The sequence below is a fragment of the Ursus arctos genome, unplaced genomic scaffold (genome assembly GCF_023065955.2).
Source record: "Ursus arctos isolate Adak ecotype North America unplaced genomic scaffold, UrsArc2.0 scaffold_3, whole genome shotgun sequence".
Taxonomy (NCBI): Eukaryota; Metazoa; Chordata; class Mammalia; order Carnivora; family Ursidae; genus Ursus; species Ursus arctos.
This window is the reverse complement of record NW_026622985.1, coordinates 10,010,280-10,037,830: the sequence shown is the minus strand read 5'-3', so window position 1 is coordinate 10,037,830 and position 27,551 is coordinate 10,010,280. Positions and strand designations below refer to the sequence as shown.

General features: G+C 42.3%; 1 protein-coding gene across 1 annotated transcript in view; it reads left to right on the top strand.

Annotated features, from left to right (window-relative positions):
• HECW1 (HECT, C2 and WW domain containing E3 ubiquitin protein ligase 1) overlaps positions 1 to 27,551 on the top strand; it is a 436,937-nt gene that overhangs the window by 368,363 nt on the left and 41,023 nt on the right. The window contains exons 15-22 of the mRNA XM_026502740.4: positions 351 to 485; positions 8,432 to 8,537; positions 9,456 to 9,552; positions 16,841 to 16,924; positions 17,374 to 17,483; positions 23,875 to 23,995; positions 24,747 to 24,860; positions 25,676 to 25,828. Coding sequence (XP_026358525.3) covers positions 351 to 485; positions 8,432 to 8,537; positions 9,456 to 9,552; positions 16,841 to 16,924; positions 17,374 to 17,483; positions 23,875 to 23,995; positions 24,747 to 24,860; positions 25,676 to 25,828 — 920 coding nt within the window. The remainder of the gene's footprint in view (positions 1 to 350; positions 486 to 8,431; positions 8,538 to 9,455; positions 9,553 to 16,840; positions 16,925 to 17,373; positions 17,484 to 23,874; positions 23,996 to 24,746; positions 24,861 to 25,675; positions 25,829 to 27,551) is intronic.

Sequence of the window (27,551 nt, the reverse complement as noted above, 5' to 3'; positions counted from 1 at the left end):
AAAACAAGAGACTCTATTTTAAAAATAAAATGCTCCATAAATTATTACTAGTGTTATTTTAATATATCAAAGGCTCTATTTCTCTTATTTTCCATGGTGAATAAAATGTTATGATCATGACTCTCTAGGTCCATAATGTAAAGTGTTTATCGATGACTGGCGGTGTTTCATTCAACTACTGAGCTAACGGATGCACGGTGCCCCAGTCTTCCGTCTAGTTTTGAGTAGATAAAAAGGAGGGACAGAAGTAAACATGAAGACTGAGCCTTGTGGCATTGCCTTACGTTACTGACTTCCTTCTGGCTTATTCTCATGCAGTGTGCTTTTTTTTTTTACTGGTCTATCTGCAGTCTTTTTTCGTGGACCACAACAGTCGAGCTACCACTTTCATTGACCCCCGAATCCCTCTTCAGAACGGCCGTCTTCCCAATCACCTGACACATCGACAGCACCTCCAAAGACTCCGGAGCTACAGCGCGGGAGAGGTAACACCCTCGCTCCCACAGCCACCCTCACAGTTCCACAGCCCCATCCTCTGGTGGGGCCAGAACTCTTTCAGAGGCTGGGATCTAGGATTGCCTGCTTCTCAAGGGGCTCTGCCGTAACCACACTGGTCTTTAGAAGAATGAGAAGTCAGGGACACCCACCGAACTCCCTAGGCCCATATTCAGATTTCCTTCCTTCTGCCTTCCCTTTTGTCCTGACAGTCGCCACTACCAAAAATCTGTCTAGCTTAGAGGAAATTGAAAATGCAGGGTCAGGAGATCCGTACACCATGGCCGGAGCTGTGGTTCCTTAGACCTTCCAGTCGCACGTGAATTCTTAAAAGATCATACAGGATATGTCTGACATAAAACTTCTGGCTCTTCATAGATCTTGGAGAAGGCATCAGTACCATTTACATGGACTAAAAACTGGGGGAAATCCACTGGGGACATGAATCCTCTCTTCCCACCCTACCACATGCTCTTTCCTTGTTTATATCTTTATCCACTTCCTATGGTTACCCTCTGCGGAATCATGAAACCGGCCGTTCTTCCTACACATCATGTGCATTGCCTTTCTGAACTACTAGCTCTTCATCCCATACCCTTTCCTGGCCTCCTTTCTCAAACCAAAACCCCCAACATAGCTCTTTTCTACTTCTAGTCAGTTCCTGGCAGTATTATGAGCAAATCCCTTACTGACATTTGCCAAGTATTGGTACCATCCAGGAAACCACCAGGATCTCACAAGATGGTGGCCACTGAGAACCATGTCTCATTAAACGACTTGTAGAGTTGGATTACAGTGAGGTAAAAAATGAAGTGGTACAGGATACAAGAAGAAATGCGTGTGTGTGTGTGTGTGTGTGTGTGTGAGGGTGCGCACCTCCCCACCACTCCCGGGGGTCATTCCAGGGAGAACTAGGGTGAACATCTCAGGAGGAATGGGGAGAACAACAATCCGCCTGGCAGCCCCCAGATAGCAAACGTAAGTCTCAAGGGAAGAGCCTGTTGTTGTTGTATCGGTACGAGTTTACTACTTTTTTAGGGGAATACTCTGTATACTCTGACGTGCATAACTCTTTCCAACCAAGGGCGCTCATGGTTTAATGCCAGTGCGATAAAATGAATTTTTCTTTCATGGGTCATCTTGGGCATTGTTTTAGGATATGGCTGGAAACATGTTGGTTCTTTCTTTCTGCATATATGTGTACATGTATGTACGCAGAGAAGAACCTTCTACATCCCCTTGGGTTGTGTGGGTGTCCGGACACCCACATATAGCAGACACTCGGCAGCGGACACACTCGCAGACTACAAAAAGCAGTGCCCCAACTTCCCAGCTCAACGTGCATTGTATCCCTCTCTTGTGGCACTTTCATAACACTTAAAAACATACAGTGTTTATGAGATAATAGTGGATAAATTCAAAATTCTGCATCAATTTCAAATATGCCATTTAATTTATTTAAAATGTCCAAGCTCTTTAATATTATTAAGGCAATTTCAGCGTTAATAGAGAGTAATGACATTTGATACAAGAAGCTGAGTACTGCAGTTAGGTTCACTGTCAATAAAACGAAAAGTTTACTCGATGTAAGAGGAACCCCCTTAAGATAGAGATCACTTACATTTATAAGAAATTAATCTGAAAATACAAGTATTGAAGCATGTCTGTTGAAACAAGAGTAAAGTCATGAGTACCACTTGCAATACCTGTTCTGGAACATTTGTTTAATATGATTGAATAGTCCAAGCCCAGTTACATTGAATACCGACATCAATGACAAAGTACCACCTGCCACCAGCCGAGAAAGACTGTAACACCTAACAGTGAAAGGGCATAAGTGTGCCTCAGCCATCTGTATTCTTCCTAATTCATCCCCTCGCCAACTCAGTTGATCAGGTTTTTAAGCCCCTCCCACCCGTCTCTGCTCATCCTCTGTCTGCTGGTGGCTTTGCACTGACACAAGGAGAAATCAAGAAAAGCAACAGAGAGAGAAACTGGGAGGCAGAGAGTAGCTGATCCAGGGGCAGCATACCAGAGAAAACAAAGACCCAGCGTTTACGAAAATAAATATCTGGTTCCTCCTGCTGTGAGAGCCCATAGCCTAGGAAATGGGAAGACTGGAGGATCTTGGTAGAAAAACAGAAGGAGGGGGTGGTGGGAAATGTTAATTGTGTTTGCTGTGATGGGATTTTGCTCCACAAACATTGATTAAGGGCATGGCTTGCTATGAGCACCGTGGAATGCAAAGAAGTATGAGACATGATCCCTGCCCGGGAGAATTTTATATTCTATGTTTGAAGCCAGGCCAAAAAACACAGAGTTAAGTAACAAGAACAATTAGAATATGATTGAGGGCCAAGAGAGATGTCAGGACAAGTGCCACAGAAGTTCAAAAGAGGCCAGGGAAAGGAATCTTTAAAGTAAGGTACTTGACCTAACAGAAATTGGTAGAATCTAGCCAGGTGCAAAGGAAGAGGAAGGGCAACCCCACAGAGCACCCACAAGAGCAGAGGTGCGGCGGTAGGATCGAGAAAGGTCAGTAGAGAGACAACAAATAGTTCAGTGCGACCAGAATACTGTTTCCACTTGGGTTTTGTTTTCGTTTTTGTAAACCTTTGAATATCACATGGTCGGCATTTTCTTAGGAGCCCACTGAATAAATTTAAGAGGAATAACATGATGATTTTTGTGTAAAAATGAGCTTTAGAGGAGAAGACTTGGCATTTTGAGGGCACTTCTGTAATGTATAGAATTGTCCCATGCCATTGCAGGACCTTTTTTCCTGGTCACATCCATTAAATGTCAGGAGCGCCCTCACCTCACCAGTCACTGTGACAACCAAAACATCTCTACGCGTTTCCAAATATTCCCATGTGGTAATACGACTTCAGTTAAGAATTGTACTTTATAGTCAGGTCAACTTAAATACCAAAAATTCAGGTCACGCCGGGAGTTCAAGACCACAGTTCAGATCTAACTCCCAGTCCAGGATAAACTAGTATTTTAGAAAGGAGACAATGACGGCCAAGAAGAGGAAGGAAAAGAGTGATGTGCGAGAGAAAGGCCCATTAGAGGCCACTGGAGGTGGCCAAGAGACACAAGACAAAGGACACCCCATGGGAGGAAGCCTACAGAAGTCGAGAGGTGGAGGAAGGGGTACCTGGGACTTCACTTAGGAGATGAAGTCTTAGCTCCAGCTTCTCCACAGAAAAGATGTGGGTCATGAATCCTTCCTTTCCTTCCTGGGGCCTCAGTTCCCTCATCTGCAAGTGGAGACAAGGGAACTCGATGGTCAGTTCTGTGATTCTCAGTCTGTGAGGCTCGAGGCACGTTAGCAACGCACAGGTAAGATGAACAGGAGAGCCAGGTGGGGCGGATGGCAGGTTTGCCGTTAGAGAAGTTGATAATGACTATGAAAACAGTAGGACATCCAATTTGAAATGACAGTTAAACAGATGGAAATATGAGACTCAAGAATAATCAGTGAAATATTTCCATAATCCATGGTTTTTCTATGTCATATATTAGGAGCACTGGGGGATTTACTATAGATGTTTCTAGACGTGACCCTAGAAATCAGTATTTTCTGTTCACCTTCATAAGCCATTCTCTTGAGTATTGCTCAGCAGTGAATGTTTTTATCAATTGCATTTAAAGACAGAATTGAAATCCGTTTCTATATTCAGGATCCTAAATGGTAAAAATGTCCCTCAAAACCCCTATGATAGGTTATTAGCAGAGACTCTGTCAAATGGCTTTTAGATTGGTCTTTACCTCAAGTGGAAATTTTTCAGGCAGTTTGCTGAAAGCAGTTATCAGGAATATAATACTCTATGCACAAAGAGATCATTATTTGATGCGTTAGCCTGTAATTTACTACAGTGTCACATCTGTCTGCAATATACCAAAAAAAGTATCAACAAAACAGACGTAGCTCTTCCCATAACGTCCAAATAGAAATGGACACGGGTAAATGGAAAGAGCATATAGGGCTATGAATATTGGATCCCATCTCTCAGTAAGGAAACCACCGAAGATCACATTTGTCTTGTTTATACTACAAACAGCAATATAAATTAACATTAATAAAGAAGGATAACAGAGCACATAATTTTTATTTCTTTTACCACCTTGTCTTGGTCAGATTAGAAAATCATCAGTCATAGAAAAGTTCCGGAAGGATACATACCAAACAGCGTAATAGTAATTGCCTCAGGAAAGGACAGGAACCTGGAAAAGAAGAGAAACTGACTTTTCGCTTTCAAAGCAGAGGTCACTCTCGGTCATTCTTTGCTGTGAGCTTTCTGGATGACAAAAGTTATTTCATTGGCTCTGATAACACAGAGAAGTCATCATTCAGGAAGCTTGTCGTTGGGGAGGGTAACTTCTGCACTGCTTCTAAACATTGGGGAGTTTTTCTCTTGATTCCATGTAACCTATCCTCGATTATCGGTTGATTGGAAGTTTATAAAATTCAGACACCTACGAAAATACACTTTTGAACTATCAACAATAAGTAAAGAGTGTAGAAAACACAGACACAGGTGGGAAGGAAGTTGAAAGGCGAGTGTAATACCCCATCTGGAGGAACTTCCTGGTCTACATAGAAATTAAAAAATTGAATCATGTTGTCTATGGTTCTGTATCCTACTTTACCAATACAAGACCTTGGAGACTGTTCTCGTGCCATTAAAATTCTTCTGTATTTTATTGTATGTATCTACCATAATTTAACTCGAGCCTTTCTTCGTACATTATGGTTCTTATTCACTTTTCACTATTATAAATTTGTTGAACAACTCAAGCATAGATCTCTGTCTTTTGTTTCCTTAAGATAATTCTGAAAACTTTGTTACTGATCTATTTTTAGAATACAAAAGGAATCTAGAGATGAATGCAAATTCATCACTTGGGCCTTTTCTCTGAACTCACTATTTTTTTTTTTTTATCATCAGGTCTCCAGCGTTTTCAAAGAGAGCACTAGCTGATTATTAACCCAAATTCAGTCTAAAACCTGCAATTTCCAATCATGGCTTAAAAAAACCACCAGTTTACATTTCTAAGTGGCAACACAGAAGAGAAGCTTGTTTACCAGTCACTGAAAACTATTTTCTGAGCACATATTTTTTTTCTAGAGAGCTAAATATTTGAAGTTTTCACATTTGCAATTATGATTAAAGCTATCTAAACATCAAAAGGAAGAGAAATCTTAAAAGTAGTCCCTACTGCAAAGTGGGTTTTAGCCAGTCATAGAATAGTCATAGCCTGTCTGGGGAGAGTCAGGCCCTTGGGGGGTCCCCTCTTTGTCTCTCTGTCTTACACACACAGCCCTGAGACACTAGGTAACACCAAAAGTGTCAAATGCCAGGGAATTTAATGAGTCATGTAATTTTGGTTTTAAATGGAAAATCCATTCTTCTAGTCATTTTCGGTAGTTAGGAAAGCAAATGTTAGCATCATGTTTGCGGTGAGATAAAGATCAGGTCACTCAGCTGATATCAAACATTCCTCGGGATGGACCATTTAGTACTACTTTAGGGGTACAAGGATCCTAGCACATAGTAAACTCTAGACCAATTTCAGAATCATCTCCAGCCCTGCTTGAAATTGTCTCCATCCCTGTAAATTCCTGGCTCCTCATTGGACAAGGCTGTTTCTCTTTAACCCTCCCATCCGTCCTCATCTGTAGACTGTCCAATACCTCCTTTACCCTCGGCAGGTGTCTCTATGGTTCAGGTACCCCACGTGCCCTACTCTTCCCCTGTGCTGTTTCCTCTATCTCGATCAGAGTTGGCCTGAAGCATATTCATCAGTCAGTCGTCTACCTTCAGGGTAGCTGGCCTTCATCTGGTTTCTGAAGTTTTTCAGTCTGGCTTAGTTTTGCCAGTGAGCAGGTGACCTCGGAAGTAGGCACCATTTTTCCCTAGAACCTACCTGTAACGTGTGGATTCCCTATGGCAGCCAGGCATAGAAGGGAGCCTCTGCCTGTTTCAAAGTGCTATTTATTTTGGGGCATCCCACCAATGAGACAGTTTAGACAGCAGGCGTCACCTGAGTTCAGTGTACAGCCATGCCTTCCTGAGGTCTGTTACCAGATCTGCTTCCTCAGTTTCCCTCTGTAATACTTCATGTAGATAATCTTCAATTGAGTGGTCTTTCAGATTCCTGTCTTTACAGCCTCAAAAATATTTCAAACACACATTCAAGCAGACTGATAGAGTTCCTTCCAAGGAAAAGAGGCCTTATCATTTCAGTCCCAGAAAGGCTTTACATATTTATTAATTCAAGGGGAAAGAAATGTAGAGACTCAGTGTCACCTGTTTGAATAATCGGCAAACCTTTCTTTCGTCACTTTGCGTTGTAACCGTGTACGTGGGACTGGAAGGTGCTGTCGCAGTAGTACCAGCTTCTAGATCTTGGTGGCTGTCTACACTAGCAGCACCGAGCTGAGGGCTGATGACATCGAAGTGAGAAGTCCCCCACAGTGGCACAGAATTTATTTCCTTGTCCCCCAAGTAAGCAGTGGGCAAGGGGAAGGACCAGGAGAGAAAGGATGGGTCCTCATCCCTACTGCTTCTAGAAGAGCAGGTCAAAGACTGCCGAACATAGACAGCGAACTGACAGCACATCTCTGCAAAGAAAGGATGCTATCCCTGTCTGTGTGGAGTGTGGAAGTAGGACCCAAACGAAAACCAGCAGTTCCCATGTCTTTAATGAGTAAGCCTTGAGTAATCTGTCCTATTTGTCATTGCAATATGACACATGGACTAGTCTTAAAGGGCCCCTTTGAGATTGACCTGACCTTTCGGGACTTTGTAGCATAGGATCTCCTGATTTCTGTGGGAGTGAGTTGGATACCAGTCTCAGAGGGAGAATTTTCTTTCCTTATTTGTCCAGATGTTTGAGTACTTTGTAAGTATATTACAAAGTAATTCTTCAGTGCAATTCGTCAATGTTTTTAAAGCCTATTTTGGCATACCATAGAATGAATCAGACTCTACAGCAAACCCCATATATATGGTGAATGTCCCCCGATGTGGAAAATCTATAGGGCCTCTGTTTAAGGAGCTTGCCCTGCAAGGGTCCTTTAAGGAACAAATGTACAGGGAATCGTGGTAGAAAGTTCACCGCCATGCTCTAGAACTTAGGGGGTTTATTAAAACTTAAAAATTGAGCTAAATTAATCATCATAAATAGTTTTAAGCTAAGCAAGTTTTGTATTTCATGAAGTTTTGTCAAAATGCCCATCCAAAACCAGGGTATTGGGTGCGGGCCAATAGCCGGAAAGGAGTCGACAAATCCTTCGCCGTCAAACATTCGTTAGTTCCCTGGTTCTGTCTCTTACACTTAAAAATGTTGTAAAAACTTAATGTATCCAATTCTCAGCTTCCCTGTTTGTAATCTGGGGTGAATAATGCTTATCTTTCAGAATTTTGAGAGAATAAAAAGATACTATATGAAGAGTAGCCAGCACCGTGAATGCAATGATAGGCACTAAGCAAAGAATGGCCATCTGAGGGTGCCACGTGCTGTTAAAAAGAGCAAGTCCCTTCCACATTCAGCTCTGAAGTTCGGTGCCAACTCTTAGAAATAAAAGTCATAAACTTATCTTTACTGGTAGTCTTCATGTAGAATTTATTTGTCTCTTGAATGTATTTATGAAGAGAAATGTTTCTTAGTCTATTCAGGATATTAATTTGGTGACCACGGATAACATTTAGCACAGTCACTTTCTTAAAAAACCATCAGCCATCCTACTTAGTCTTTTTTTTTTTTTAACTTGCTTATTTCCACTCACTTTGAGGATTGTACCTTCATGTCGTTTTTAACTTAGGTGATATCAGGATCTTTTACCCCCCATACCGAAAAATTAGTATCAAAAGACCATCTGAAATTGATAAGATTTCCAATGCTAACAATTTTATTTTGAAATTAGGCTTCAGAAGTGTCTAGAAACAGAGGAGCCTCTTTACTGGCCAGGCCAGGACACAGCCTAGTAGCTGCTATTCGAAGCCAACATCAACATGAGTCATTGCCACTAGGTATGTATCATGCTTTGGGGACCCTTGGATACCCAATACTTAGCCTTTTTTTTTTCTTGTCACGAGTCTTTTAATATTCAGGATTCTGTATTTTCTTTTTCCTCCCCTATGGTATGATCTACCCCTACCCTTTGCTTCCATCCCCCTTGTGCCCCTTTTTCCTTTCCCTTCACTCCTGAGTTTGACCTTCCATCTTTCCTGTTTCTTCTCTGCTCTCTTCCAGACCCTCATCCCCTTCCTCTTTCTTCCATTCAGTGATTTGTTAGCCGAGCCCAGGAGAGCATAGTTTAAATGCAGTGATGGATCTTGTTGCTGTTAGATGCAGTTTTTAATTTAGAACTCCCTTCCCAGGTGTGTGTGAGGATAAGTCGGCACAGTCTTCATTCCTGACCTCAGTTACTTCCTGAGGTCCACGCCCCTTGTATCAAGGGAGGTGAGGTGAGAAAGCCCAAAATGGATTTGGGTACTTCCGTGACCACTACTGGGAAATCAACCTTGGCCACAGGTTGTAAGGGTCAGGTGCTCAGAAAAGGATTTCTTTGAACTCATAAAGAATTTTTTGCCATAGTAACTATTGCAAAATGACCAAGAGAAGTCAGAAGGAAGAGAGTACGACTCCCCTCTTGGAAGAGCTATTTTGTTCTCCTTCACAGGGATGCGTTAACACCCAGTGAAGTTCCCAGAATATTAAGGATAATTAACTTAGACCCGGTTCACTTTTGGTTTGATCTTTTAAAAATGATAATGCTATTATGTCACAGAAAAAAGCCCTCGAGAGCTTACATTTTCTGATGAATATGCTACCTGCCCTTCAAACTCCTGTGTTAATCCTGGTGTCAGGCAGCCATTTTCCAACCATTAGAGAAATTATCTCTGGGCCGAAGACTCAACCACAACTTGCACTTTTGTCTGTTTCAGCATATAATGACAAGATTGTGGCATTTCTTCGCCAACCAAACATTTTTGAAATGCTGCAAGAGCGTCAGCCAAGCCTGGCGAGAAACCACGCACTCAGGTAGGGGCTTGTCCCTCACCCTCTAGCTCTGGGGCTCTCCAGCTAGCCTGCCAGGTGGGACAGCACCTCTGTGGAGAGAGAGCAGAAGCCTATGATGCATTTTGTTCATGTATTTAATTATGTCTTGAATACTCAAAATGAAGGATCCGGGGGGTTCTCATATTCTCTGAAGTGTCACAATCAGAGATAGCCATGTTGCTAGGTTACATACTATTTATACAATGCTGATATGATTTCCATGGATTCAGGGGGAAGCACAGAAAAAGTAAAATAGCTTTCATCAAAAAATTACTTATGTAGAGCACCATATAAAATTTTTATTCAAGTGTAATTAACATATTAATTAATGTAATATTAGTTTCAGGTGCACAATATAGTGATTCAGCAGTTCCATGCATTACTCCGTGCGCATGACGCTCAGTGGACTCTTAATGCCCTTCACCTATTTCACCCATTCCCCCACCCACCTCTCCTCCTGTAAATATGTTTGTTCTCTATTGTTAGGGGTCTGTTTTTTGTTTGTCTCTTTTTTTCCTTGCTTGGTTTTTTTGTTTGTTTGTTTCTTAAATTCTGCATATGAGTGACATCGTATGGTATTTGTCTTTCTCTGACTGACCTATTTCATTTAGCATAATACCCTCTAGATCCATCCATGTTGTTGCAAATGGCAAGATTTCATTCTTTTTTATGGGTGAGTAATATTCCATTGCATATATATACCACCTCTTCTTTATCCATTCATCTATGGATGGATACTTGGATTGTTTCCATATCTTGGCTGTTATATATATGCTATAATAAACACGGGGGTGCATATATCTTTTTGGATTAGTGTTTTCATTTTCTTTGGGGGAATACCCACTATTGGAATTATTAGATCACATTGTAATTCTATTTTTAATTTTTTTAAGAACCTCCATACTGTTTTCCACAGTAGCTGCACCAGCTTACATTCCTACCAGCACTGCTTTGGGGTTCCTTTTCTCCACATTCTTGCCAACATTTGTTGTTTCTTGTGTTTTTGATTTTAGCCATTCTGACAGGTGCGAGGAGATACCTCATTCTGGTTTTGATTGCATTTCCCTGATGATGAGTGATGTTGAGCAGCTTTTCATGTGTCTGTTGGCCAACTGCGTGTCTTTAGAAAAATATCTAGTCGTGTCTCCTGCCCATTTTTAACTGGATTATTTGGGGCGGGGGGGTTGGTGTTGAGTTGTATAAGTTCTTTAAATATTTTGGATATTAACCACTTATTGGATATATCATTTGCAAATATCTTCTCCCATTCACTAGGTTGTCTTTTGTTTTGTTGATGGTTTCCTTCACTGTGCAAAGGCTTTTTATTTTGGTGTAGTCCCGATAGCTTATTTTCGCTTTTGTTTCCCTTGTCAAAGGAGACACATCGACGAAGATGTTTCTACAGCCAATGTCAAGGCAATTACTGCCTATGTTCTCTTCTAGGAATTTTATGGTTCTAGGTCTCACATTTAGGTCTTTAATCCACTTTAAATATTTTTATCTTTAAAATATCATCATTTAGTGGTAAACCAACTAGTAGATGAACATATTCAAAAATAAACCAACAAGCAAACCAAAAGTATCAAAAGTATCATGTGTTCTAACTACTTATATCTTACTATTAGTGTCATTGTTGCATGAGTGTCTCTGAAACTGAATTACTTCATTTGGAAAGGATAGCCACCCAAAATGATAACAAGAGAACATAAACTGAACTTAAATCCCACTTTCTGTCCCAGATATTCAGGTATCTCTCTGCTTCAGTTGACTACACAGCATTTCAGAAACTGGTATACATGATGGTTAAGTGTGTCCCCTTGGAATTTGAATTCTTGCTCCAGCTCGTAGAGACCATCGATCGGACATGTTGTTGTTGTTTTTTTTTTAAGATTTTATTTATTTATTTGACAGACACAGCCAGCAAGAGAGGGAACACAAGCAGGGGGAGTGGGAGAGGAAGAAGCAGGCTCCTAGTGGAGGAGCCTGATGTGGGGCTCAATCCCAGAGCGCTGGGATCACACCCTGAGCCAAAGGCAGACGCTTAACGACTGCGCCACCCAGGCGCCCCTGATCTGGGCATGTTATTTGACCCATGTATGCCCTTGATCTCAGATACAGTTACTATGTGGGCACTGTGGAGATGCTTTTATGGTATGTGTGTAAAGGATCAGGGAAGGTGGGCAGGAATGCAGTCACTGACTACCTCTGACTCCTCATCTCCCATTTGGTGGACAACTGTAGTGCTCTGATTTGACTTCCTCAGTGAATCACCGACACCTGAAAATAGCCTCTTTGCTATTCAAACTCCTATTACTCCTGCCAGGGTGGATCATTCACTCTTTTTCCCCCACACACCCTCCCTGACACCTCTTTTTCCTGCTTTTTACTCTGTGTGAATTAGAATCACTGTCGTCCCCATTGCCAGATCTCCACTCTTCCCTCTTTCTCTGTCTCCACACCCGAACATCTGCCTCCTCACTTTCTCTCCTTCAGCCTTTTTTTCCCCTTCTTTGTCATGGCCTGTGTGTGGGTGCTCAGCATTCCTCTCCTGGATTTTGTAGGGGGTCTCCTAGAAGATGTCCCCTAGATCTAGGACAGAATTACCTTCTTATAGCACAGAATAAATCATGTTACTCCTGGCCTTCAAAAAAGCTTCCCATTGTGTGTAAAATAAAGTCAGGGTTTCTAAGCACAGTTTCCATGGTCTCCAGAGTCTGGCCCTAACCTAACTCTCTAGCCCATGCTAATTTTTTCCTTCTAGTGTCTTCCACCTCCACCAAACAGGCTGTGTCCTCTCCTACTTTTGCCCGCTCAGGAATGGCTTTTCTCTTAAGGACCTCTCAACTCATTTTCAAGGCTCAAACCAAATGCAAAGATTCACTGACCTAGGCAAACTCCAGTACTTCTTTGGCCCGGCTTTGATAGCATTCCTTTTTTCTCCTTCTAGTGTATTTTTCCATGATCTCTAGAATGCTGTCTGTACTGATGTCTCCCTATGATATGTGAGCTCCTTAGAGCAGGACTTTCTTTTTTTTTCCCATTATTTCTTTTTAAATGATTTTTATTATATTATGTTAGTCACCATACAGTACATCCCTGGTTTCCTATATAAAGTTCAATGATTCATTAGTTGCGTATAACACCCAGTGCACCATGCAATACGTGCCCTCCTTACTACCCATCACCAGTCTATCCCATTCCCCCACCCCCCTCCCCTCTGAAGCCCTCAGTTTGTTTCTCATAGTCCATAGTCTCTCATGCTTCATTCCCCCTTCTGATTACCCCCCTTTCTTTATCCCTTTCTTCCCCCACTGATCATCCTAGTTCTTAAGTTCCATAGATGAGAGAAATCATATCATAGTTGTCTTTCTCTGCTTGACTTATTTCACTTAGCATTATCTCCTCCAGTGCCATCCATGTTGCAGCAAATGTTGAGAACTCGTTCTTTCTGATAGCTGAGTAATATTCCATTGTATATATGGACCACAACTTCTTAATCCAGTCATCTGTTGAAGGGCATCTCGGCTCCTTCCACGCTTTGGCTATTGTGGACAATGCTGCTATGAACATTGGGGTGCATATGGCCCTTCTCTTCACTACGTCAGGACCTTCTGGTCTTTGCCTTTGTATCACTCTCCGCCTCCAAATCGAGTCCTCTACTTTGAAGATAAGAAACCCTAATTACATTTAGAGTGAACGAAAGCTCTTCAACAGGAACACATGAGCTCTAGCACGTGTGATTTCCCCTTCCGTTCAGCTCTGCCCATGTTATCACTGCGCCGCAGAAGGCAGTGCCGTACTCAGTCATGTGGGTCATGTATTTGTGGGCTACTCTCTGACGCACAGTATATCGTAATTTAAGGGAATTCCCAAAGGATTTTCAGAGGACTTGTACTATCTGAACTTTCTGAGGGATTGCTGCTCTCGAACATGTTTTATGTTCCTGATTCTATTACTAAGTAATGAGTTCACAGCTAGTTTTTTGGAGTCATTTAAACTCACCAAAGGCACTAGAGTCTCATTTAAGTCATTTTAAAAGTGAAAAATGTAATCCCGTGGGTAAAAGAGTGAAAATAAATTATTTTCAGTGCTATTGCATAGTATCCCATTATAATTAAATTCAAGAAACCTTAAAGGCCTTGTGCAGGGCAGAATTATACAATTATGATTTTCCAGATGTGGGGGAACTTGGAATTAAGACTTCTCGGAATTGGAAAAATCTTGGCAATTACTTAGTACAGAAACTAATAACTTCCTTAGGATTATGGACTCCTTTAAGGACCTGTAGGCCCAGGATGAGAACCCAAATATCTCACCAAAAGCAGAAGGCCCACAGTAACTAAGAGGCTATGGAATTAAAAAGGGAGAACAACAAGAAGAAGAAATTTGTCTTCAGGGAGTCAGGCTTACAGGAACCGGGAAGCGGGCACTACTCGCTATGACTGGGCCTGTGCTTGCCCCTGGAGGTGATGTGAGGGTGAGTCAGCTCCATATTAAAGGTTCCAAAGGTTGGAAAGAAAACATTCTTTCCCCATGACACTGTTCAGAGGAGGAAATCATTGCTTCCTCTGGGGTCTCTACATGGGGACTATGACCCCTGTTCAGCCATTACTATTCTCAGGGAGCCATGGACCCGCTATCCTGGACCCACAAAGCCAGTTTCTGTGTGGGAGGGTGGAGTGTGAGTCCTCAGAAAACTGTTAAGCAGACAACAGTGAACCGTAAGGAAGCCACCTGTGGAAAGGGAAGAAGGAGCCAGAAAACCCAGAGGTTCATGACATTGGTTCACTTTAAGGGTCGTGGTAGCCGTTCTCATTCATTCATTCTTCCTTCAGCTGGTGCTTTTATTGTGCCATTGTTCTGAGTCAGAATTGTGTAGGTCTGTGTAAACAGTAGCAAAGCAAAACAGACGTTGGCCCTACTGGGCATGGTATTTGCTATCTATTAAGGAAGGCAGATTGTAGACAGGTTTGACTTTTTGGTTTTTTTTTTTAAGCCAAATACATAGCTCTAGGGTGTATTAAAGGCCACCAAGGACAAGATCAGAATTCAGTGATAGCGATAAAAGAACGTTAAGGATTTCATCTGGATATTAGTTTTGAGGTCTTTGAGGCCACAAAGGAAGATGTCAAGATGTCAAGGAGGTGGGTGGCTCTACTGAACTGAACCCTGAGGAGGGTTTTGCACTGGACTTTTCCTGGTGGGCAAGGGGTATATGTAGGAGAGGGAGCTGGCCTTCTAGCCTTTAGAGAACTTTCCCAGTTCCAGTCCCTTTGGGATTGAGTCCCGGGGGCATGTGGAGGCCCCCAGACCACTGGGTCTGCATGAAATTTTCATATACATGACAGAGGTGCAATGTCCTATGGAGAGCCCCTGAAAGTCTCAGAAAACTGTGCTTGGCTTTCTGATACATGGATGTGGTTCACGTGGGTGGTGGGTAATGGAACCACTGCAGGGCAGTGCCACTTTCTGTGGGCACTTTGCTGCCCTAGTAGAGTTGACCCCCTTTGGACTTCATTTCCTCAGGAACACTGGGAACAAAGGGCCATCCCTAGAATGTTCTCCCCATGTTTCCTCCAAACAAGGAGACCAGGGCCTTACCCACATGTAGGTCCCTTGGGGCAACAGGATGATCCGCTCCGGGGGCACTGTCATTGAGAGGACATAAATTTGAGAGTCCTTTGTGGGGCTGAGTCAGTAAAGCAGGGATGCAGGTCCACAAAATCTTCCAAACAAGAGGTCTGTGAGATGGTATCAGGATTTAGAGCCAAAGCTCAGGAGCATGGAATCGAGAACACAGGGATATGGAGGGAGAAACAGGGGGTGGAGGAGGCACGGTGCTTTCCCTCTTGGCTGGGCTTCCACAGCCTCCCCACAAAATGCTGAGCAGACAGTTCTGCTCCTCTTTCAAACCCCCAGTCAGAGAGGACACTGTGAACACCCCCCAGGTTTTGGCAATAGCCTTTACTGCAGTGATACACTACTTATACTGGGAGGTTGGGTCCCAATGCATTTCTCTGTTTGATCTTATTTTGTATGTCTTTGTAGAAACCAGAAAGTTTCCCTTTTAAAAAATACACACACCAAAAGGTCAAGTTTATTATATTGTTGCTGGAAAATATGCAAATAACGATGAACATTTGGGTTCACATTACTATAATCAAAGAGAGGAAAAATTTGTATCTGCAGTATTTTTATAAATAGATTTTTTTTAAAGTCATACATTGGAGGAAACTGAGCATAGGGTATACCGGATGGCTCTGTATTAATTTCCTGGGACTACATGTGATTCTAAAATCATCTCGAAATAGGGGTACCTGGGTGGCTCAGTCGTTAAGTGTCTGCCTTTGGATCATGACTTCGGCTCATGTCATGATCCCAGGGTCCTGGGATCGAGCCCTGCATCGGGTTCCCTGCTCAGTGGGGAGTCTGCTTCTCCCTCTCCCACTCCCCCTGCTTGTGTTCCCGCTCTCACTGTCTCTCTGTCAAATAAATAAATAAAATCTTTTTAAAAATAATAAAAAAATAAAATCATCTCAAATTAAAATTTTCACAAAAAGAGAGTTAAATATTTTAAAAAATATTAAGTTTTCTCAGATTTCTGGGGCATCTCTTCAAGAAAGGGAAGAAAAGTTAATTTCTTTGAAGCGTGCATACGATAGAATGATCCTTGGCTGTGGCATTTATAATGTTTGAATGTCAGAGAATCAAAGTACAAAGTTCATTTGATCAAAATAAATGTTATTTATCTCTAGATTCACTGTAATAATTTGTGAGGTTGGAGTTGGAGGTCATGGAAGAGAGTCAGAATGCACATTGTAATTAATCAGAGAACTTGATGCCTGTGCTCAGACTGACCTGGGAGACTCTGCCATTCTGGATGTCAGACCCTCTCTTACCCAGTGTGGCGTTACACATTTTCCGTCAGGCGTAAGGTTTCTCAGACTCTTTCCCCCCATGTGGGCTCCCAAGACGCCATGAGCCCACACCAGTCCTCCAGCAGCTCTCCTTACGCAGCCTCCCTCCTGACTATCCGAGGACCTACCTTTGTAGTGTTCCTCAGCTTCCAGCCCTGTGTGATTCTGAGGATGGGTGATCCCTTGCAGAGCATCATGGGAACCTGCCACAGGACCTTAAAATACCACAAAATTCACTGGACATTAGAACATCTCTATTCAGCCATATTGAAAGAGAAAAAAATTAGTCAGAAAGGGATTTATCCCCTAGCTTATCTGTTGGTAATTCTACTTTCTTTCCCACATTCTTCTAGGGAGAAAATCCATTACATTCGGACTGAGGGTAATCATGGGCTTGAAAAGTTGTCCTGTGATGCAGATCTAGTCATTTTGCTGAGGTAAGGGGCTAAGCCTGAAACGCTTCTGGAAAGGCCGCTCGGGGCAGTCTTCCTCCACTACGGCCATGACTGAGACACTCACCCTTTGTTTCAGAGGGTTCTACCGGCTTCGGCTAAAGTTGCGCCCCCACGCTCGTACCTGCTGTCCGTTGCCTTCTTTACATTTACTAACTGGGGTGTTAAGAACTGTGTATCGTACTTGATGGAAACTCTATTATTTCAGGATTCATTCGGGTTTAAAGTAACACTGAGAATTTGCATGCTGACGTGCGCCTATCTACGTGAACCTAAGTGCTTTTGTTGCCTTGTGAGAACTGTAACCACTACGACCCCAATTCGTGAATATTCTCTCATGGACAGAAAACTAACTTTTTTCTTTCTTCTTCCTCATTCTTCTTCCTCTGCTACTTCTCGTGATTCCTCCTCTTCTTTTTTTTTTTACTTTGCAGTCTCTTTGAAGAAGAGATTATGTCCTACGTCCCCCTGCAGGCTGCCTTCCACCCCGGGTACAGCTTCTCTCCCCGCTGTTCACCCTGTTCCTCACCTCAGAACTCCCCAGGTAACTTGAGTATCTGGCATTCCGTCCCCTGTAAGCGGCTCTCCGTGTTTCCACCAGATGAAGGTGGAAGAAGGGCACTTGTACGTATGTCCTTCCTCCCTTCCTCCCTTCCTCCCTCTCAATTTTCTGACCGAAAGCACACCGCCAAAATTGGCTCTTGCCAAATTGCTGCCTGTTTTTGTAATTAATAATGCGTTCTACATTTTTAAATAATTTGAATTTTTTTTCAAAAATAGTATTTCATGACATGTGAAAATTATATGAAATTCAAATGTCAGGGTCTGTAAATAGAATTTTATTGGACCCAGCCACCCCTGTTTATGTATTTTCTGTAGCTACTTTCACACTACAACAGCAGCGATGGGTAGTAACAAGGAGACCCGACAGCCGCAAAAGCTTAAAATATTTACTCTCTGGCCCTTCGCAGAAAAAGTCTGCTGACTCCTGATCTAAATTGCTTTTGTATTCCAAGGTGCTCTGCAGTCCTTTAAAGGGAAGAGCCCTTGCTGAAACAGTCTGCCTTATGACTCAGAATGTTATTAGGTACCAATTTTAGTAACCTTTGGCTAAGGGGTAAAGGAATTTCTCGGTGATATGGTTACTAGGGACCACAATAATGTCCCCCATGAAGACGCTGACAAGTTTTCTTACATGTGCAATTGTACCCCTACAGTTTTATGTATTAGGATTAATTTATGCATGATACAGAAATTCTTTGTAGGTATTTTCCATTCCAAATAAGGAAATCTATACTGAACCATTTAGTGAAAAAAGAAGATACTGCTCCCGGGTTCATCAAAATAATGAGTTTAAGTAAAATCCATACTCCCAAATGGGATCCAGCTATTGGAGAGTTTTTCCTCAGCTGTTTGGTTTACAGTACTGCCTTGTGGTACAAAGTCTTGGTGGTAAACCCAAATTTCTTTTTATAACTTTAAAGGAAAGGGATTTAGTTTTAAAAATCTAGTAGGTAGGTAACTGGGTGATGGGCGTTAAGGAGGGCACGTGATCCGATGAGCGCTGGGTGTTGTTAAGCCCAACTAATGACTCACTGAACATTACATCAGAAAATAATGATGTACAAAACTGAAGGGGAAGAAATCAGAGAGGGAGACAAACCATGAGACACTATGGACTCCAGGAAACAAACTGAGGGTTTGAGAAGGGAGGGTTTGAGTGGGGGGATGGGCGAGCCACGTGATGGATATCAAGGAGGGCACGTGTTGTGATGAGAACTGGGTGTTATATGCAACTAATGAATCATCGAACACTACATCAAAGACTAATGATATACTATATGTTGGCTAACTGAATATAATTTTTAGAAAACTGATGTACTATATATTGGCTAATTGAACTTAATTTTTTTAAAAAAGAAAGAAAGAAAAAGAAAAAAAATAATAAAATAAAAATGTAGTAGGTTCATATCTCACACCCTCTAGAGTCAGAGTCCAAGCTTGGCTTTTAAAGCCACTGGAGAAATTCACAAGAGATACAGAATTTAGCAATGTTCTCAGTCCCTCAGAAGGGATGTCTCCCTCAGCATTTCTTGGTACTGCCACAGGTCTCTAGAATGAATATCTTAGTTTGGTTCCTCCAAGTCATGTCACTCAGAACTATGTCTTTTTTTTTTTATGTTTTTTTATTATATTATGTTAGTCACCGTACAGTACATCCCTGGTTTCTGATGTAAAGTTTGATGATTCATTAGTTGCATATAACACCCAGTGCACCATGCAATACGTGCCCTCCTTACTACCCATCACCAGCCTATCCCATTCCCCCACCCCCTCCCCTCTGAAGCCCTCAGTTTGTTTCCCAGAGTCCATAGTCTCTCATGCTTCTTTCCCCACTCAGAACTATCTCTTAGAGGTAGTTTTGTTAATTGCTAGAATCTATTTCTAAGTCAGTATCTACTCATCGTCACTTCTTCCAAACCAGGGCACCAAAGGCATTATTAAGGACATAATGGAGATGCCATGGCCTGGGAAAAGGAGGATGATGAGCTTTGCCCGAGCCAACATCAGGACAGTCAAATGTTTCCCATGCATACAAGATGACTTCCTTTTGGGGAGCAGAGCCTTCCATTTGGGGGCATCTATTGGCCTGCATGACGATCTGTCATTTTGTTGTAGATACTGTCCCAGCCCGATAAAGTATCTGCACTTGGTCCAAACATTTGACCGTAAAGTATGATTTTAATATCATTACATGGGGGAGATAGCATATGACAAATAGGAAAATAAGAGAGAATAAAGAGTTATTTGCTAAATGATAATTACTTGCATAAATTTTATAAAAGGAATCAACTTTCCTGATGAGGCATTACTAATACCATGAACCCAAACAATCATCCAATTCATTTTAATTCTTAATTCTCCTAGCTCTGACCATGGGGTCCTAGATTATGTGATCCAAATATTTTGAGGTTAAATTTGATACTTCCCATTTTTCTAGACCTTCATGAAATTTACCAGGGTGCTGCAGAGATAGCAAATCATAGGTATTTATGCCAAAGTACTTTGTAAAGCATAAATCATTAGAAAAATACTTAGTAGTGGTCATGGACATAGAAGTACCAGCAGTAATAAAAGTCATATTATAAAATATACCACATTCTACTGGGCAGAAAATGCTACTTGCACATACAGACTTGTATTCTAGTTCAACCTGTAACCTGAAACCTGCCATTTCACTGAGGATAGCTCTTTTCAAGTGGTGGCTTTTGGTTCCCTTACACCTCAGATGCTGGGGGGTGCAAAGGTGAGCCTGGTGCCCTTCATGCTTCCTTACTTATACTACTCAGCTGTCTGTCCCCACCACCCCCAATTGCTGTTATCTACCAGCCTTTCTCTCATTCTCAAAGACTGTGTCACCTGTCTCATAGTCTCCCTCTCCCTCCCAAGTCCTTCCATCATCCTGAATGACTTCAGCATACACAAGGGACACCCATTCATTTCCCTGGCCTCCTGGTTTCTGGAATTTCTGGTCTGCAATGACCTTTCCCCCACCTCAACCACTTGTTCCCACAGTCATCTTCTCGCCCCTGTTGTCATCTCTAAAATCACTGATTCAAGCATCTGACTCCCATCTCACATGCTTGTTCAACTACTCTCCCCATTACTGTCCTTTGTCCTCACCAGGACCTCTAGTTCATGCATGTCTCTCCTTTCCTTTCTGTTCTTCACTTATTCGGCATAGATTCCACAGTTCATTTTTTTGGTAACATCTGTGCCAATGGCCTAAATTCCCCAGTCCTCTCCGTTTTGTTTGCAGAACTCTGCCCCTAGATAAACATACCGTCTGCTTCCTCTGCATCTTTGCTCAGGCATTCTTGGGCAAATTTATCTGACAGGGCAGATTACAAATTATAACTTAGTCATCTCTCACCTCACCTGGACCTTGAGCACCCAAAGAAAACTCTACCACATTTCCTAGGTCAACTTCTCTACTGCTATTTATTTTCTTTCTTTTTTTTTTTTTAAAGCGAGAGAAAGAGAGAGTGAGCAGGGGGGAGGGGCAGATGGAGAGGGAGAGAGAGAATCTTAAGCAGGCGCCACGCCTAGCATGGAGCCTGACACGGGGCTTGATCTCACACCCTTGCAATCATGACCTGAGCCAAAATCAAGAGTTAGACACTTAACCGACTGAGCCACCCAGTGCCCCTCTACTGCTATTTCGAATGTTTATGTCCCCTCCAACCTCCAACCCTCTGCAAATGATGTCCCTTCTCCCTTCACTGAGCAAATTGAAGCCATTAGGTAGACATCTTCCCAAACGCCTGCCACCAATCCTACAAGCCTACCAAGCCTACCCCTCCTTCTACTCCACACCGATGCATTAGAGGAGGTGTCTTCACTAAGGTCACCATGACCTCCAGACACACAGTCCAGTGGGCAATTCTCACCTTTAACATTAAGCCACATTTGACATTATTGACTGCTCTCCCTCTTAAGTCACCTCTTCCGTAAGCTTCTGTGACACTACTGTATGCATTTCAACCTTCTTTGGCCACCCAGGCAGACTCATCCTTCACTGCCTACCATGCCCAAGACTCAGTCCCAGGTTTCTTCTCTTCGCTCTCTCAGACCACGTCTCTTTCCAGTTGAACATTCACAGGTAGCACCATCCAAGGCCAAGCTCAGGGTCTCCCCTACAAGTGTGTTCTTCGTCCATTGTTCCCCATCTCTGTGACTATCACGGCAGTCCCTTCAATTACAAAATCTAAAGCCCACCTCTCCCTCACTACCTATGTCCGGTTCACTGCCTCCTAAACACACCTCAGTCTATCCACTTCTCACCTCCACTGACACCACCCTAGTCCAATTTAGGCTCTCTAAATCCACCCCCGTATTCTCCTTTTTTTCTCTCTACTGCAGAAAGACTGATGTTTCCATAACTCAAGTGTCATCATGTCAGTCCTTGTGCAATGGCTTCCTATCGTGCTTAGTATTAAACAAAATTGTTTAACAGAATAGACCTTACCTGTTTGATCATCTACCCACCTCTCAAGCCTTGTTTTGCATCGCTCTGACCCTTGTACCCTGCACTCCCGATAAACTGGAACACCACTCTCCATTCCGCTGCCGTACCTTTGCACATGCTGACCCTCTACCAAGATTGCTCTTCTCCCAGCTCATCTCTTGTCTTAGTTCAATGGAAGCCTTTCCCAACTAATTAAGTCTAAGTCATGCTCACTTATTCTTCAGATATTCCCCAGGGAAGCCTTCCCGAACTTGGCCAGAATGTTCTGTGATATCAAAGAACTGAGTTCCTTTCCTGCATGGGTAGCAATCATCTCAACTTGTAATTATATTCTCCTTCCTGTGAGTTTGTTGGTATCAGTCTTCTTTAGAATATTAATTCAATACCTGGAATATAGTAGTTATTGAAGGGGCAAGCCATGATTCTGGCCAACTGTAAAACTTGAAGAAGAATGTTATTTTTTCCACTCCTTTTCTCATTAAAAAGTGTGTAAGGATAATAAAGCATTCACAAAGCATTCTAAGTGATATAAAAACTCTCTTCTATGTAGAATCAACAAGTCATTATTATTATTATTATTACAAATGTTTCTTCTATGATGCAAGATAATCTAATATAAACTCCTCAATGCTCTGGGCCTTACTGGACACCTATGTTTATTTTAGAGTCAATATAGTTAGAGAAGTATGACATACACGTGTGTTAGTCTGAGTTGCCTCATTATAGTTACAATCACTTCTTATAATATAGAAACTTACCAGAAAAATTTAGACTAGGTTGATTTGTTGATTTAGATTATTTAAGTACAATTAAGCCAGTGGATATGCTCATCAAGGTATTTTTAAGAGAAATACAACTTGAAGTGGAGTGGAAGACATAAATGTTTATTGTCATCAGAATGTGTTTTTCTCTTTATTATATTATTTCCATTTATTATAAAAGAAACTGAAAGAGTAACGGAAATCAAGGGAAACTTTTTTGAGAAGGAAAATAAGAAGACTAGGAATGTGCCTCTGGTTGGCCCTTCTTCTTCTTTTTTTTTTTAATGATTTTTTATTATGTTAGTCACCATACAGTACATCCCCGGTTTCCGATGTAAAGTTCGATGATTCATTAGTTGCGTATAACACCCAGTGCACCATGCAATACGTGCCCTCCTTACTACCCATCACCAGTCTATCCCATTCCCCCACCCCCCTCCCCTCTGAGGCCCTCAGTTTGTTTCTCATAGTCCATAGTCTCCCATGCTTCATTCCCCCTTCTGATTACCCCCCTTTCTTTATCCCTTTCTTCCCCTACCGATCATCCTAGTTCTTATATTCCATAGATGAGAGAAATCATATGATAGTTGTCTTTCTCTGCTTGACTTATTTCGCTTAGCATTATCTCCTCCAGTGCCGTCCATGTTGCAGCAAATGTTGAGAATTCATTCTTTCTGATTGCTGAGTAATATTCCATTGTATATATGGACCACAGCTTCTTAATCCAGTCATCTGTTGAAGGGCATCTCGGCTCCTTCCACGATTTAGCTATTGTGGACAATGCTGCTATGAACATTGGGGTGCATATGGCCCTCCTCTTCACTACGTCTGTACCTTTGGGGTAAACACCCAGTAGTGCAATTGCTGGATCATAGGGTAGCTCAATTTTTAACTTTTTAAGGGACCTCCACACTGTTTTCCAGAGTGGCTGTACCAACTTGAATTCCCACCAACAATGTAGGAGGGATCCCCTTTTTCCACATCCTCTCCAACAACTGTTTCTTGCCTTGCCTATTTTTGCCATTCTAACTGGTGTGAGGTGGTATCTCAGTGTTGTTTTGATTTGAATTTCCCTGACTGGCCCTTCTTCTTACATTGCTCCACATATTAGTGATGACCTTCAGACCATGTGCTTCTCTCTGCAGGCTTACAGAGAGCCAGTGCAAGAGCCCCTTCACCCTACCGGAGAGACTTTGAGGCCAAGCTCCGCAATTTCTACAGAAAACTGGAAGCCAAAGGATTTGGTCAGGGTCCAGGGAAAATTAAGTGAGTGCTCCAATGCTTGTTCACTGAGTTCAGATGCTAGATGTTCCTATCCTTTTCTCCCCTATACCTTTGTGATATTTTTTGGAGATTGGATTCCATGGTGTGGTAACAGTTATATTCACAGAAGGGAGGAAGGTGAAAAAAAAAAGTTGGAAAGAAAGAAGAAAAGAAGTTAAATCGGAAGAGAAGCAGGAAGGAAGGAAAGAGAAGAGAAGGAGAGAGATAAAAAACAGATTTCAGACAAAGGCATATACAAAATTAATGGTAGAACTTTTCAGAAAACCAGGAATCTTGAACTAAATTTTTAAAAATTGTGTATTTCCTCTTACTTATTCTTGGGACAAATTTAACTCCTTCATCAAGTTCATAGATTTTATAACTTTGTAACTGAGGTCTAAGTGAATAGTTATAATTTTTTCGCCTATGGGTTTATTATTTTCATCTTTAAAATCTAACTCTAAACTCAGGAATCCAACTTAAGAGATTCTTTTTGGAATTGATCAAAAGAATCCTAAAAGTTGTCCAATATGATGGAGTGCATCCAATTATAAAAATGTACATGTTGTCCTTGTGCTCCCCGTGTTTTGAAAAGAGCATTAAAATAAATCCATTGCTGAACTTATGGAATCTGCACCTCGTTGGAGAGGCCATGGAGTGAGACCATAAGCTCGGGCACTCACAACTCCTCTAGAACGCTCTCCAACATCAGAGCTCAGAGCCACTACTTACTGCCCATATGGCTTCTTCCCAGGCTCATCATTCGTCGGGACCATTTGTTGGAGGGAACCTTCAATCAGGTGATGGCCTATTCCCGGAAGGAGCTTCAGCGAAACAAGCTCTACGTCACCTTTGTTGGAGAGGAGGGGTGAGGCACCAGCAGTTTTATGCAGACACCTCATTCGATGTGGGCAGGCCAGAGTCACCGGATCTCGGTGATTTTTCTCCAGAAGAAACAGGGTGGCTCTTAGCCTTTGCCCCAAGGTGATTCTGATCATGCCCTTCCAGGGGGTCTTTCTCTCTCCAGGTATTGCCAAGCTTTAGAATTCATGTTCTTCAAAAGCCTAAGATTATTGGAATGTCCTAGAGTCTGAGGGTACACACTTACACTGTGCATAAGCCAAAATATAGACTTAAGCTATTGGATCTTTACTTTTTCAGGTGGTGTCCACTTTTGAGGATCTGATCAAAAAGCTCTTCTTCCTAGAGCGTGCATATATATCTATGTAGCAAATTTTTCATAGCATTTCAGTGATTTGGTAAAAATCTGTCTCAACAGTGGAGGACAAGCCTATCTAGAAGGGCATATCAGAACAAACTTGGAAATTTTTTTAATTCACACACATGTACTATCATGGGAAACTCTTTTATGCCTCTCACAGCAAGGTCCTTCTTTTTAATGGGCCAGCTGTGTGTTCTATCCAGTAGGTGTCATATGATTGAGTAAAGATTAAGAAACACTGCCGTAAGAATTGATTCATGGACATCTAGTAAGAAACATCGCTAAATGGCGTCCTCGTTTTCTACAGCAAATTACGCTCCCACAGGGATCCACTGTAAAGAACAGAGGCTGCACTCTGCTTTCCCTGCACTGACTCTGAAAGAACACACTAGCACCTGGATATAAACAGGCCCCCACCCCCCACGTGTAACGAGCTTCCTGGGCCTCTGCTTCCTTTGCAGCCTGGACTACAGTGGTCCTTCGCGAGAGTTCTTCTTCCTTTTGTCTCAGGAGCTATTCAACCCTTACTATGGACTCTTTGAGTACTCTGCAAATGATACCTACACAGTGCAGATCAGCCCCATGTCAGCGTTTGTGGAAAACCATCTTGAATGGTAAGATCTGGAAGGCTTGCTTGCTTATGCTTGAAAGTTCCGGGCTTTCTTAGTCAGAAGTCAGTAGTACTGACGTGAGCAGCACTGTTTCTTGTTCAGAGCAGTGGGCCAGATATTAAGAGGGGTGATGAGAGTGAACGACAAAGCCCTCAAAGGAAGATTCTGTTAGTTTTCACCCAGAACATGAAATAAATTACTAAAGACACTGCAAGTTTACTATCGATGGTAAATTGATGTAAGATCCAGTGATTGCCTTCTGGGGAGACACTAAGGTAAGTAGACATAGATGATGTTGACATTTTTACCAAATGTTGAAAAGTCTACCGAAGTCATGAGTCCCCGGTGGAGGCTTCTTGGAGGTTTTCATGGGTTTGGAATTTGTTGACTGTGGACCAATGGCTCTAGCATTGTACATACCAACTTCTGCGTCTTACTGTGAAGTAAGGCTGCTGGGCCAGGCGCTCTCTGAACTTCCTCCTGGCTTGAAAATCCATTATCCCTTTGGTTCTCTTTTATGGGGACATTTATTACCACTTACTGAGATGTGGAAGAAGATAACTATCGGTCAACTGTATGCAGTTCTGTGTGTGAGATATCTCACATAGGGGTGTTAGAAGTCTCCAGAAAGTTGCATGAGACAGCTAGGATGCAGGCTTTTTCCTGCTGTGGCACCACCACACCTGATTTGAAATTTATTCCTTCTCTCACTGTAGGAGCTCCTGCTGTTAAGAGGGAAATGAGTCCCGGAAACTGTTCATGTGGGTTCTTATCTAATGTTGCTCGTTTATGATGTGTTGTGATGGCTGCTGGGGAAGGGAGCTGCCGGGGTGATTCCTGGCCTCCTGGATTAGAGCTCAAATGCCTGTATTTTGGTTTATAGCATCAGAATAACCCACTTCTGCTAAGACTTCCAGCTCCTGTACATGCCGTCTCTCTCCAAAAAGTCTTAGCTCTGAAGTTCTTGAGCTGGGTCAGCAGTGTATCTGCATTAAGTAGATACAAGCGACGAACCACAAGTCGCCCATGATTGTTCCTTTTCCTGTCAATTACCAATAAGTGGATGCTGAAGCCTATGAGGCGGAAACACAGAGGCAGGGCAGGTGGAGCACGCAAGCGGCCATTGAGGGGATTTATGACCCTGAGAATTGAATGCCAGCTCTGACTCAGGTCACATCAGGCAGAGTTCATTCCAACAGTAGAGAGTGCTGTAGCCCCCATGACACAAGAGACATACACACACAGATTATCCTTAATACGATCCCTCCATTCTCCCTTAGTTTGTAAGATGGTGTCTTAGAAGTCATGAATTACAATCAGCAATCAATAAAGAAATATTTTCATCAAACATTATGCCGCATATGACTATGCTAAGATATTGTGGGGATGCCTTCATTAATTTAGCAGTTATAAACCAAACACTCACTATGTGCGAGGAAGATACAAAGATGAAATGAGCAAGCTCTCTCCCCCGAGGAGTGGTGGAGGGGTAGTGGGAGCAGCACATGAGTAGACCAACAACTAGGCTACAATGTCTTAAATGCCAGGTTATACATACTTAACACACATGCACATGTGTGTGTAAGCCTAGTATGCATATACAACCCCCAGAATTGTATTAAATCACAAGGAAAAGGTCTCACTCCGCCCAAGGTAGGGGGTGGGGTGTGGGAAGTGAAGCCAGTGGGTCTTACAAAAAGAGGGGATGATGACACCCAGTCTTAAG